This window comes from Microtus ochrogaster, linkage group LG7_11, assembly GCF_000317375.1.
Source record: "Microtus ochrogaster isolate Prairie Vole_2 linkage group LG7_11, MicOch1.0, whole genome shotgun sequence".
Taxonomy (NCBI): Eukaryota; Metazoa; Chordata; class Mammalia; order Rodentia; family Cricetidae; genus Microtus; species Microtus ochrogaster.
This window is the reverse complement of record NC_022032.1, coordinates 2,604,849-2,619,364: the sequence shown is the minus strand read 5'-3', so window position 1 is coordinate 2,619,364 and position 14,516 is coordinate 2,604,849. Positions and strand designations below refer to the sequence as shown.

At 41.5% G+C, this 14,516-nt stretch overlaps 1 protein-coding gene across 1 annotated transcript in view; it reads left to right on the top strand.

Moving 5' to 3' along the window:
• Adam32 (ADAM metallopeptidase domain 32) overlaps positions 1-14,516 on the top strand; it is a 65,599-nt gene that overhangs the window by 44,191 nt on the left and 6,892 nt on the right. Inside the window, exons 13-19 of the mRNA XM_005362442.3 lie at positions 2,384-2,488; positions 3,930-4,128; positions 6,657-6,765; positions 7,752-7,941; positions 9,422-9,505; positions 11,896-11,992; positions 12,995-13,151. Of these exons, the coding sequence (XP_005362499.1) occupies positions 2,384-2,488; positions 3,930-4,128; positions 6,657-6,765; positions 7,752-7,941; positions 9,422-9,505; positions 11,896-11,992; positions 12,995-13,151 (941 nt within the window). The remainder of the gene's footprint in view (positions 1-2,383; positions 2,489-3,929; positions 4,129-6,656; positions 6,766-7,751; positions 7,942-9,421; positions 9,506-11,895; positions 11,993-12,994; positions 13,152-14,516) is intronic.

Sequence of the window (14,516 nt, the reverse complement as noted above, 5' to 3'; positions counted from 1 at the left end):
AGGCTAGCCTCAAACTCACAGATCTGCCTGCTTCTGCCTCCCTAGTGCTGGCATTAAAGGCATTTGCCACCACCCACTGATTTCAGGATTTCTCTCTTAATTTGTTGTCTCAATGACCTTTCTCTTGGTGGTGATAGGGATACTGATGACTCCTGCTTTCAATATTTAAGGGTCAACATGTGATCTTAGCTGATAGTGGTGTTGACGCTCTGCTGTTTGGTACATAAATGATTAGAATAGCAATATCTTCTTGGGATCTTTCCTTTAACAAGCATATAGTGTCCTTTCCTAACTCTTCCGATTAATTTTGGCTTGAAGTCTATTCTGTCAGATATTAAAATAGCTATGAATGTTTGTCCCTTGTTTCCATTTACATGGAGAATTTTTCCATACCTCTGGCACCTATTTCTAAAGCTAGGATGACTTTCTTATAGACAAGAGATAGATGGGTTTTGTTTCTTAATCCATTGCTGTGACTTTTTGGTTAGAGATTTGAAGCCATTAATATTGACAGTGAATATTGAAATGGGTTTATAGATTGCAGTATTTATTTTTTGAAGATTTGTGTTCTTAGTTGTGCTTTGTATATCATTAAATTATAGCTTTGTTTTCTTACTAGAGTCTCTTGGGTGTTTCTTTATTCATCTCTTCATGTATGATGCTCAGTGCTCTGTTCTTTGTTATGAATTTTAAAGCTCTTTTGTATCATTAAAGTTCTTTTTCCTTCTTTAACTATTGCAGATAGTTTTTCTGGGTACAGTAGTCTAGGTTGTCAGTCATGGTCTTTTAGAACTTGGAATGCTTTGCTTCAGACTCTTCTGGCTTTCAGTTTTTATTGAGAAATATTCGGATAGGTTTTCTTTTATATGTGACTTTGGTTTTTTTTTCTTGAAATTTTTAGTAGTTTTTCTTTGTTCTATATATTTAGTGTTTAGTTATGCTATGCTGTGGGGTGTTTTTTCTGGTCTTGTCTAGTTGGGGTTCTGTGTGCTTCATATGTGTGTGTGTGTGTGTGTGTGTGTGTGTGTGTGTGTGTGTGTATGTCCTTCCTTAGTTTGGGGAATTTTTCTTCTGTGATCTTGTACACGATCTCATCCTTGCCTCTGGCCATTCTTCTCCATTACCCAAGCCTATAATTTGAAGGCTTCATCTTTACATAAGGTCTGAAAGTTACTTCATGTTCTTTTCCTGTGTTTGTTTAATCTTTTCGCACTCTCTTTTTTGTCTAGATCCTTTACTTTGAGTCTTGATACTCTGTCTTCTGCTTGATTTGTTCTACATGAAAGACTGTTCCTGAATTTTCTAAGTGGTATATCAAGTTTTTCAATTCTTCTTCATTTCAATAAAGAGATATTTATATTGAATTCAATGTTCAAATTCAGAGTTACCTTAATGTCATTCGGCTATGTGTTTGTACGTTGTTGGGCACTTTCAAGGGTTTCTTGATATCAGAGTTCAGTGAAGTGATTGCTCATGTCTAGCTTTCATCCTTGCATTATTTTGTAAAGTAGACGATTGTCCTTTTCATTTCTGTGTTCCGTGGTTCATCTTGGTGGTTCTAATAGATAACATGTCAAAGGACTACTGAGTATGATATAAGCTGCCTTGGCTGTTTGACCTGGGCATGTGAGCTTTTTTGTTTGGTTGCTTTTCTGATGTGATAGTCAAACTTTCCTTAGACTGGCCCAGTACAGGAGCTGCATGACCTGAGCGAGCCCAGATAAACCCGGTGGACAAGCTGTTCAACTGGACCAGGTTCTGAAACCACAGGTCCAGAAATTGACCTGTGGGGGCTGGATGAGCATGAGAGAGGGAAGAAGTATCTGAACAAAGGTGGCATTTGGACAAAGCAGGCTAAAAGGCCACCTAACTGGACCTAGGCCTGTGGATGTGGAAATGGCCATGTGGAAGGGGGAAATAGAGAAGACAGAGGTAGAATGGGAAAAGAAAGAAGCCTGCAAAGGCGGGGGGTCACATACAAAAAGGGTTTGCATCCTGTGGGTCCAGAACTAGCTTGCAGAGTTGCAGATGGCAGTGGGTCGGGGGAACAATCTTGTCTATTTAAGTCATCAAGATTATCATGGTCTTCTCAGAAAAATACCTACCAAACTGTGCAGTCATTTATTTGGTTTTCGTCTATAGTGATTCATGGTTCTTCTTTCTCTGTCGTATCCAACTGTTGGAAAAAGGTATCTCGTGTATTTTTCTATGGCTTCTAATTGGATTGGGAGGAAAAGTAGGCTATCAGTTGCTCTATTAAAACCCCATTAATCATGATGATTATTCATGGATGCTAATATCAGTACATGCCACTATTGTTAATGTCTTCCTAGACTACATAGCTCTATCAAGTTTTGCCACTGACACATGTCTTCCTTTGCAGCAATGTGGGCCCAACAGCTGTTGTGAACCTACAACTTGTGTTCTGAAACCAGGAAGCAAATGCGACAGCATGTCTCCCTCACAAACCTGCTGCCAATCTTGTCAAGTAAGATTTAAGTTTAGTGACGTTGTGTAAGCACCTATGAATTATACAGGGGATGTGTTGATTTATGACTACAGTTTTATGTGAAAGCAAATTACCTTTTAAGTGAAGAAAAAGATAATGAATTAAGGATTCAGTTTCTTATTTTGTGACATTTTCTTCATTGTTGCAGTCTTTGCCCAATATTGTATTTCTATTGACTTGGCGCTGCCCCTGACCCTTTTTCTGTGTGTGGCAGAGTTTCTCTGTTTGACCCATGCTGTGCTTGAGCTCACTCTGTAACCCTGGATGTCCTTGAATTTATAATCCCCCTGCCTCAGTATCCCAAAAACTTGGAATTGCAAGACTGTACCACCAGGTCCAGCTAACCATTTTCCTTTTCGTTTTAACTTATAACAGAATTGATAAGTCTTCCACAATTGCAAACTATGGTGTAAACATTTCTATTTTTTTTGAAATTGACTTAATTAAAATATTTTCACTCTACACGCCTATTTTCCAAAGCTAACAGTTGTTTTTGCTTCCTTGAATGAAAGGCCAATGGCATGTGTGCCTGTGTGCACATGTGCTCACAGTGGCCCGTATGGGTGTTGTAGAGAGCTGCGGTTGCATTCCTGCCGCCCCAGCTCCTGGTTGCCTGGCTAGCTTATGCCCCAAAATAACAACACACAAATTGTATTCTTTTAAACACTGCTTGGCCCATTATATCTAGCCTCTTCTCGGCTAACTCTCGCATCTGGACTAGCCCATTTCTAATAATGTGTGTAGCACCCCAAGGTGCGCTTACCGGGAAGATTCTAGCCTATGTCCATCCTGGGTCAGAGCTTCATCGAGTCTACCCCGGGAGAGGGGAGAGCTATGGAGTCTGAGCTCACTTCCTCTTCCTCCCAGCATTCTGTTCTGTTTACTCCACTCACCTATGTTTTAACCAATGACCTTCCTCCATCATATGGGAGCCGGGTGTTGACACGGGGATGGCTTTCCTCTATTCCTTCTCTACTTTGTTTCTTTGATCTATGTCTCTTTCTCAGCTGGAAGCTTGTTACTCCAGTTACCCTGACTGGTGCATGAACCTTGGAATCTGCTTCTCTGGCCCCCCACCTCCACCCCTGCACTAGTCCTGGGCTTGCTGATGCACACCGCCACGCCCAGCTTTTATGTGTGCTCTGGGAATACACACTCAGTTCCTCATGCTCTGCAGCAAACCCTTGCCCCATTGAGTCAGTCCCCGATCCCATAACATAATTTTTCTTATACCAATCCTTATATTTCTATGCCCTATCTCTTGTTTTCATATAAGCATTCAGCTTATTTTTAAGTGAATAGCACAGCAACTTATACTAAGAGATTGAAAAACACTAAGGAATCAAAGGAACACACGATCAATACTGTTTTAAAATACTTGAGAACACAGTATTGTTATTTATAATTTTTTTCCTGTTAGTTTTTACCACAAAACCATGCATGCAGGCCCCCAAAGCATCTGAAATGTGATATTCCTGAAGTCTGCAATGGGAGCTCAGGACTCTGTCCAGCTGATGTAACCATACGCAATGGGCACACCTGCCGGGACGGCGGATCTATCTGTTACAACGGAGACTGTCCGGACCTGAATAAACGCTGCGAGGAGATGTATGGAAAAGGTAAAATTTTGTTACATCTAAGTCAGTGACTCACGCTTTCTTTTCACATTGCTCAAACAATAGGAACCACCATGTAGATTTCAATTTTTATTTAATATTTACATTGTTTTAGAAGTATTTTTTTTATTGAAGTGTGACTGTCAAATACAAAATGGCTTTGGGTATAGGACTGGATAGTTGATATCTGCACATATACTTAGGTATTTGCCATGGTCAAGCTAATTAAAATAAATACATATAAAACTTCCCTTAGGTACTGCTTTCTCTTTTAGCTTTAAATAAAAATATTTATTTATTTATTAAAAATTTCTGTCTCTTCCCCGCTACCGCCTCCCATATCCCTCCCCTCCCCCAGTCAACTCCCCTCTCTCATCAGCCTGAAGAGCAGACCAGGTTCCCTGCCCTGTGGGGAGTCCAAGGACCTCCCACCTCCTTCCAGGTCTAGTAAGGTGAACATCCAAACAGCCTAGGATCCCACAAAGCCAGTACGTGCAGTAAATAAAATCTTAAGATCTAAGCTCTCAGCAAATTTCAAATATATAAGAGTATTATTTCCTATTTTCATGAGGTTGTCTTTTAGCTCCTTTAAGCTGAACCGCTTTACATAAATCAGACTTTGAACCTCTTGACTGTTATCTCTTTTCCCCTTCCCCAGGTCCCATACTGTGCTTCTGTGAATTTGACAGTTTTAGATATCACGTATAAGTGAGATAACATAGTTTTCACCTCTGTACCTGACTCATTTCACTTAGCACAATGTCTTGGAGAGATTCATTCTTGTGACAAAAAGCATCAAATCTATGTCTAAATAGCACTTGATATTTAAATACCCTATCTATCATCTACCTATCTATCTGTCTATTTATCTAGCCGTCTATCTACCTACCTACTATCTATTTGTCTGTCTGTCTATGTATTATCCATATCTATCTATCTATGTATCTATGTATCTATCTATGTATCTATGTATGTATGTATGTATGTATCTATCTATCTATCTATCTATCTATCTATCTATCTATCCATCTATCTCTTACAGATTATTTTTAAATTATGTTTAATCTGTTCATTATTTTTAATTTAAAGCTCAGTGCACTTTTAGGTTGTTTCAAAATGTTGGCAGTTGTGAAGCCTGTAACCCCGAGCCTGGAACTGTGCATATCTCCTTGAGAAAATGCTTTCATCCCCCCTTAAATACAGCAAGGTGGAATTCTGAATCATAAGATAACTCTGTATTGAGTCCTTTTTTTAAAAAAAATTAATTTTTAAAAACAGTCTTTTCTCATTTTACACACCAATCTCAGTTCCCACTTCCCCCCTTTCTCCTACTCCTCCCTCTCTGCCTTCCCCCCACCTCACACCTCACCTCCCATCCACGCCTCAGAGAGGGTCAGACTTCCCAGTTCTTAAAGAAGTTCCTTCCCAACTGTTTTCAATAGATTCTATAACCAGCTTATACTTCTGACACCAATGGCTGAGTGCCCCATCCCCGTCACCAATGGCTGAGCACTTCTACCCACAATGCTCACCAATGTTGGTTAGCTTTTGTCTTTTTTGACACTCAAATGAACATCTGTGAGATAATATTTCACTCTGGTTACTTTTTGCTATTTGCTTGATGATTAGTGATGTTGAACAATATTAAAAATACTTGTGACTTCCATTGGTTTGCTCTGTGGAAGCTGGGACTTCTTGACAGTTTGGCCACCAACAGCCATCGTCTCCAAACCTTTCCGAAAAAGGAAATGCCATAGTGTTTCTCTCCACATTGCCAAGAAGTAGCTCCTGTCACACAGCTTCTAGAATGGAGGGGTAGCCACTTCCAGACCCCACGGAACCCCGCCTGGTCCTGGTCTACGCTATGGGTACCAGCTGTGTAGCCATTGCACACATACGCCACCCATGGTGGGCTGGGTGTTCCCACATCAAACCTCACACAGGCAGGCCAGCCCGATCTAGACACTCCTTCACTGAGACACCGGTCCCCTGCTATTCTATATCGTCATGCTGACATTAAAACCAACCAGTTTATGGCCTACATTTCAGAACCTAACCCATCTCAGATTCCTGGCACTTCCTATTAACGCCCCTAAGTAACGAATCTGTCAGCGGATTAACTCCCTGATTAGAGCAGATGCTCACGATGCAGTTTTACCCTTCCCTGATTTCATGCAGTGCGCAGGACGGACCCGTCAGCAGTAAGCCATTTGGGAAGACTTGCCTCCGACTGAGCAATGGTGCCTTCTGTTGCTCTGTTGCTGTCTGTGACAAGGCCCACCCTGTATGCACATCTCTAACTCTTCCTTCTCTTGTATTCTCTCTGGGAATGAATACAGGGTAGAAAAGCATCATTCAGTTATAGTCACGGACACAACCTTTCTCATAGAACTTTCTCTGTCCTTATGACTTATTAAGAAGCCGTTTGAGTTAGGCAATAATGGAGACAGAGGTAAAGGAAATACAGTGTACGAGGACATGGAGGGATATAAACATATATTTTAATCTAAATATATTTCAAATTTTGATAGGTTCACGGAACGCTCCATTTTCCTGCTATGAAGAGATCCAGGGTCAAACTGATAGGTTTGGCAACTGTGGTAAAGACCGGCAAAACAGATATATCTTCTGTGGATGGAGGTATGCCACACAGGACAACAGTACTCTCTGTGTTATATACTTTTTTTTATTTAGCTTTTGTCCTTAGTATATACCACAAATTCCAGTTGTTTCATGTGCCCTATGGGCATGGCAGTGAATATGAAGCCCGAATGAAGGTCCAGGCCTGGACATTGTTCTGCTATGAGATAACATACAAAGCATTTATTTGTAGGTGATCATTTGGTCCCTAACTCCAAATTTAAAACCGATGTTCACAGTGCCCACAGAGTCTTTCCTTCCAAAGTTATTGCCTTTTGCTCCTAAAAATATTTATTAATATCCTGCTATGAACTAAACACTGGGTTAAATAATAGTTGGCACACACACACACACACACACACACACTGACCTGACATACATATACATACATAGATACACAGACATATGTATGCACACACACAAACACACATATACACACACACAGACACACACACACATGCTCAAACCATTGGTAGTTTATCAAATGCACCGCGGCCTTTGAAACTTCCTTGAATTGTTTATGCTTCCTGATTAAAACTGAATTATAAGCTTTGGGTCTGTAATGTCGGCAGAACTTTCTGGAACTGTTAAGCTAGAATACCACCTTGTCTTAAATTTCTATAAGGACTTATTTTATTTATGGAATTATGGTGGGATTTTTATCATGTTTAATATCAATTACAAAGGTCCTTGAGGATACATGTAACAAATTTATTCATTTGCGATTTTTTCATCATTGCAATTATTCATCGCTGCCTCTAATTGATTACTTCACAGTAACTATATAATCTACAGAATAAACAAGAGACTGAGTAATAATGAATATTTTATATCAGTGTGTTTCAGCTTTCTACCTTAAATATTTATATAAGCATATCATATCTTCTCTGTGTTGGCATAAATGCTGAGTCACAGTTTTTAATCAAATAATGACAAAGTTTTTCTAATAACCACCTAACGCATACTAATCATTTTTATGTTCTCAGGAATCTCATCTGTGGGAGATTAATTTGTACTTACCCCAGCCGAACCCCATACATCCCGCCTAATAACAGCACCGCTTCTGTGATCTATGCTTTTGTTCGGGACCAAGTATGTATCGCTGTGGACTTTGGATCGAGTGTCCAAGAAGATCCTCTCAAGGTCTTTAATGGTACTTTGTGTGACCAGGATAGGGTGAGTCACTTGTAAGCAGTTTCTTAAAAATCTTGTTTTATTTGGGCCGGGCGGTGGTGGCACACGCCTTTAATCCCAGCGCTTGGGAGGCAGAGGCAGGTGGATCTCTGGGAGCTCGAGGCCAGCCTGGTCTACAAGAGCTAGTTCCAGGACAGGAACCAAAGCTACAAAGAAACCCTGTCTCAAAAAACAAAACAAAACAAAGCAACAAAATCTTGTTTCATCTATTATTTTGGCCAGCATTTTCATATTAAAGTATCCAACCGTGACTTGCACTGTCTAACCCTAAATATTTGGAGGGAGAAATGAGTGCCTTTTACTGATGTTTAGCTGGTGATAGAGAAATAGAAATGTTGCATTTCTTTGTCACTTCAGCATAACGAGGGAGGGCTCGAGTGTGGAGAAAAGAACTCTCGGGAATGGACTGTACTCGAGCACTTTTCATCTGAGAGGAAATCCACTTAGCTTTCGAGGCCCAGTGGATTAGGCCACCCTTGAAGTCAGGATACCTAGACATTTTACCAGCCACCTAAATAATGTGTGATGTTTCTAGAATAAGTAATTTTGGAGATAACAGCATTTCTTCTGGAGGGCTTTTGTGGAGACTAAAGTCGATTACATAAAACAGATATAACAATGCTTAGCAATAGTTTGAGCTAAGTGTAATCTGATTGATTATTATAATTTTACTTTGCATCCATGACTCCAACTCAAACCTCTAGAAAACCCAAAAGGGATAAATTTTCCTCAGAATCTCTTTTAATTTCTGACCGTATCTGCGTTTGTGCGGAAACACGTCATATCATGTTTTGTTAAAGCTACCTACTTCCCAGACCACATGAGAGCTGTTTCAAATGCCAGCCCTTATGTTTTCGGTGTAGATTCATAGGAAAATTTCAGTTTCTCTGTTTCTTCCCGTGTTCTAACTCTCTACTTCTCATATCACAGCGGTGCGTGTGTTACGATCATTATTGCCCCATCCTTAGAGCACTTGGGTGTACCCGAATAATCTCCAAACCCTCAGTGATTAACACATGTAGTCCTAAATATCACACTGTTCAAAAATCAAAGCTCAATAGAATTAAAAAAAAATATCTTATGGGCGGTGGTTGTGTACACCTTTTATCCCAGCACTCGTGAGGCAGAGGCTGGCGGATCTCTGTGGGTTTGAGGCCAGCCTGGTCTACAAGAGCTAGTTCCAGGACAGCAAGAGCTGTTATACAGGGAACCCTGTCACAGAGACTATATGTGTGTGTGTGTGTGTGTGTGTATGTGTATATGTGCATATATATATATACATATATATTACTACTTTTTTAAACTAGTAAGAGTAGATTTCAAAAATTGAGGAATGCTGCAAAAAATGACTAGCCTTAAATTTATAGCAGTGAATGGTTATGGTTTTGGTATTAAATTTCTAATTACAATGTTAAGATGGCTGGAGCCCTCTGACTTGGAGACTTCTTTCTGCTTTCTTTAGATTTGTTTAAATGGTGAATGTGTAGAAACAAGGTTCCTTAAGGCCGAGTCACAGATTTGTGCAAGCAAGTGCAATGGAAACGGAGTAAGTAGCCCCTATTCCTTGGGTGTTCCACAGCATCAGGAATGTACTGGTCTCATTTGGGGTTCACAAGGTGAAGGCGTAAGTCACAAACAATGCCACACCAGTCTGGAATCATGATTAATAGGGTGGTATTTATTAAAAGGGGGAAAAACTTACAGATAACTGTCCCAGACAACAGCCCTCTGCGCAATCAGGAAGAAGTCTAGTCGCTGGAACTGGAGCAGGAAGTAAAAAGAGTGGGAAGGGAAGTAGCCGCTTTTTTAAAGGGAGAGAGACCACGCCCCAATGGGCTGATATCTCAGCGGCTATTGGCTGGAGGAGTGGAAGGACCTCCCGCAACAACAAGGCACCAAGGCCTGTTGACCCCTGGGAACTGAAATGCACAGTCAAACTCAGCAGCTAAAGTTAATGTTAGAAAATGTTTTTGGTTAAGTCCAATAGATAATGACTTTAATAAATCCCGGGGCACTTTTCCAAAGGAATTAAGAACCTAAGTAGTTATAGGTGGTGGCGCATGCCTTTAATCCCAGCACTTGGGAGGCAGAGGCAGGTGGATCTCTGGGAGTTGGAGGCTAGCCTGGTTTACAAGAGCTAGTTCCAGGACAGCTAGGGCTGTGTTACACAGAGAAACCCTGTCTCAATGCACCCCCCACAAAAAAGGAAAAGATAAAGGAACCAAAGCAGTCTGTTCACCACAAGGAGATAACTCTCCTGTTTGCGAGTCTGTGGGTTCATAAAAATGTCAGCTTCATCTCTCTCTTGAAAATACATCTTTGTATTTACAGTATAGTACATCTCTATGCTTACAGAAATCTGAGTGGCAAGTACAAGCTCCTCCCCCTCACGACAGTGTGAGGCAGCACGGTGTTATATCCATTATAACTGGTGACAGACTTCAGCCGGTTATTGTCACCCAAAGTCTGGTGTTTAACAATGCAATCTTAGAATCACTCAATGTCTTCCATCTGTGGCCATCGGCTCTCTCTGCAACGGGCAGTGTCCTCCGCACTTGGCTTATCTACCCTTCTTTCCCTCTCCCCAACAGCAGCCCCTGATGCTTGTACTGACTTCACAGTGTTTCTGAATATAAACTTCTCCAAAGAAGCAGTACAAGTAGCCAACAGATGTCTGGAAAACCACATACTCGCTACCGTTAGCTATCGAGGACATGCAAATCTAGACAACAATGTGCAATCTCACCTCAATCAGAATGGCTGTCCTTAGGAAGGCAAACAGTAACCAATGTTGTCACCAATGCTAAGAAAAGCAAACCTGGGATGGTTCCTCTTCAATCACCAAGAGACACCACCAGGGTCTACTGGTGAAGGTGTCAGAAGGAAGTTTTGACTAAGGCAGGCAGACCTGCCCTGAGTGTGGGTGGTGTCATGCCATAGGCTGATGCCTCGCAGTGGCTATAAGTGAGAAAGCAGCTGGACCTTATCACGCAGCTCTTGCTGCAGTGGGCACATCTCTCAGAGCCTGGCTGGGAAAGTTTCATATAGCATGATGACCTATAGTGACACCCATTTGTACAAATGATGCAATTTTATTCTTCTTTATGACTAAGTGAGATTCCACGTCAGTGTATTTCTTTATTCGTTCACCCATTGGTTTTTCCGTTTGAACTAGTCTGTTGATGGCTCCTTCCACTGCAATTTTTATTTGATCTTTTTTTTTCTTTCATTGTCAAGATTTTCATTTTCTTTGCATTTAGAAAATTTATTATCATGAAAAGGGTTTCACTGTAGCTCTGGAGCCTGTCCTGGCACTTGCTCTGTAGACTAGGCTGGCCTCGAACTCACAGAGACTCGCCTGCCTCTGCCTTCCAAATGCTGGGATTAAAGGCGTGCACCACCATTGCCTGGCTGAGATTCTTGTTCTTGTGTTGAAATTTAGAGCCAGCGAAGATGACGTAAGCTGGGTTACATGAGGAGCAGCTCTCTGCTAGTAAACATTTTACAATTAGCATGGGGAAGGTTTTGGTCCTTGCTTGTAAAGGCCACTATTTAAAGCAGCCAACAGGAAGTCACTGGATATGAAGAAGGGGGGAAGATGAATGCAAATCAGCCTTGGGATCGGCTGCCCCTGGCACACCGCTAGATTTAGAGCCGATGGGTGTGTTGGAAGCTGCTCTCTAAAATTAAGGACAAGCATTTGAAGATGTTACAGCTTCCTTGTCCAAATATGTCTCCCTTTGGCACTTTTTAATAGTTCTTTCTTTGGTGAGTGTGAGTTCTAGTCTATGGAACCAAGTATTCACTTTATGGAATTCTCTCTTTAAATCATGTAAATATACTCATACTTGGCTAAGACAAAAAAGTAAGTATTATGGCACAGAACGTAGTTTCATAGTTTTGTAAACTCATTTACATGTCTCAAAACGATCCTAGGTATGCAATTCCCTTGGCGAGTGTCATTGTACTGGTGGCTACACACCTCCAAACTGTGCAACGCGTGGCCGAGCTTCCCTGAGGCGTAACCAGCCTGGCAAGTATTTATGTCTTTAAATAGCCCTTGGGAAAAGGTTGTAAAATGACCCAGTTCCATTCAAGTGAAGCCACATTTTGCTGCCTGAAGAGAGACTTATAGTATTGGAATCAGAAGGCAGTTAGACTTTTCTCAAATAATGGGACCAAATGTTGGTCCCAAATAGAAACCTGCTTGCCATTTCTGTTAAATGTGTGTGAGACCAGGCAGGTGTCATGGGCTGTCTGTCTCTTTATGCTGCTGTATCTGTCATGGGGGGTGGGGAGTGTTTCCATGACAGCCTCTGGTGTCTGTTGTTTATGCACCCATTAGATTTGAAAGTAGTTCTGGATATCTCTCTCTCTCTCTCTCTCTCTCTCTCTTTCTCTCTCTCTCTTTCTCTCTCTCTCTTTCTCTCTCTCTCTCACAGTTTCTTGAGTCCAGGTTTCTCTGTGTAGCCCTGGCTGTCCTGGAACTCACTCTGTGGACCATCCTCCCCATTTTCCCCACTCACTTGCACTTTCTGCTTGAACACTTAGGATCTGCCCAGCTTGGGTAGGCACTCTCAGCAAGGGATGGAGTCAAGCTTCTCCATTTTAGTCTCGTGGTCCTGTAGATAGCGTCACAATCTCATATATATATAAATATAGCCCTAAGGTGAGAAGCCAGTCATCTCTTCCCTGCGAAGAGGTGACAGACAAGCACAATGAGATCTGTTGAGAGCCCTGTATCACATCCAAGTTGGGTACCCTTATCGTGATCAACCTGCCCTTCAGATCATTGGATTAAGGCCCTCACAGGGTTACAATGGGGCTTTAGTGTGCTCAGAATACGCTGGGAACCTCTGAAAGGTTGTTTCTGTGTTTTAAGGAACATTTTTAGGTGCACCAACAATTATTGTGGCACTGGAGTTAGTTTTCCATGTTCCTTGATTGAAAAAGAAAAGAAAAATATTTTAACGAATTTGTCACAATTTGAAAGGAAATCTCACCGTTTAATGTTTAACATATCTTTTATTTCTAGATCAGATCAAGGAAGGACCATCCAAGAACACAGAAAAGAAGTGGCTTCTAAGTTTGTACATTGTCTTAATTATTCTCACCTCAACAGCTTTGGTAACCACAGCGTGGAAAGGCGTGAAGCGGTGGCTTTTCAAGGAAGAGGAATTCCTGAGTAGCGAGTAAATTTCATTTTCACGCTGAAGTTAAATTTCAGTAGCATAAGGACCTTGTTACATAAGATGTCAGGAGAAGCGAAGATACTTTCTGTTTCCCTAGGACTTTGGGCGCCATATCATCAATTTCAACAGATTGTGTGAGGCGTTCGTGAAAACCCTGTTAGCGAGCCCTTTGGCAAAGATTTAGGAGTGTGGTTACTGCCTATATCACCACAGTCCCCACAGTGTTAACCGAGCCACCCTCCTGTGTCTGCCCCAGTGGACAAGGGTACAGGTGTGCTTGTTTTTCCCAGTTTCATTTTGTAGAGAAGCCATCTTTTTACGTCCTGGACGTTTGTCCCGGCAGTAGGACTGTTGGGTAACGTAGCTGTAAATGTTTAGCTGCTAAAGAAAGAGCCAAACCTAAATCAGCATCTTCCTCTTGCCTCAGGACCATCTGTGAGTCCTGCTTTGTCTTCACCTTCCCCAGGAGGTGGAGCCCTGCAGCATACTAGTGCGCACTGGTAGCACATTGGGGTTCTATTTGCACGTTTCTCATGAGTAATATGCTGACAGTTATTTTATTATCTATTATCTGTACATGGTCTTTGGAGAAATGGCTCTTCAGATTCCATACCCATTTTATCTAGGATATTTACCATTTCGTTATTCAATTATTTGTCTCGGGGCCACTCGTGAGATAGATTGGTTTTTATCTGAGTACTCTTCATATATTCCAGATGTAAGTCCTCCACCAAGCATTTAATTTGCTTACTCTCTTTAGCAGTTGTGCAAAAAGTACTACCTAAACTTGATAAAATTCAGTGGGCCAGTTTGCTATTTTGTAGGCCATGATTTGGTGCTGGACGTAGCAAACAAGGGCCCAATGTAAATTCACAAAGGCTTCTCCTGAATGTTCCACAGTTTTCGGTTTTACAGTTTGGTGTGTACTGAGCTTGGATTAAGTTTGATACGGCCAAGAGGGCTGAGGTTGCTTCCATGGAGCACCATTGTTCCCAGGCTTTGTTAAACAACATCTCTGTAGTCACAGACAACGGGTGCTGGCCTTAAACAATTCTGTCCATCTCAGTGCCTGAGAAGAAAACGATTGTCCATCTGAGTTGTGAGATGATCCATAATTCAGTGTCCCCATGTGAGCAAAAGAAAATTCTCATGTATTTGTTCTGAGTGAACATGTTTACTCTGCCTGAGCAGCTGTCTCTACACATGTGTAATTATGTGTTTTGTGTTTAGAGGAGAGAGCAGAAAGGGCTGGGATCAGCACTGGCTTGACACAGGCCTCAATAGTTCTTGCAGGCTTCTCCTTTCTGGTCTGACTTCCTTGCCTGTGACCACTTGGTTCCCTGGACGCCTACACTTCCACCTCTC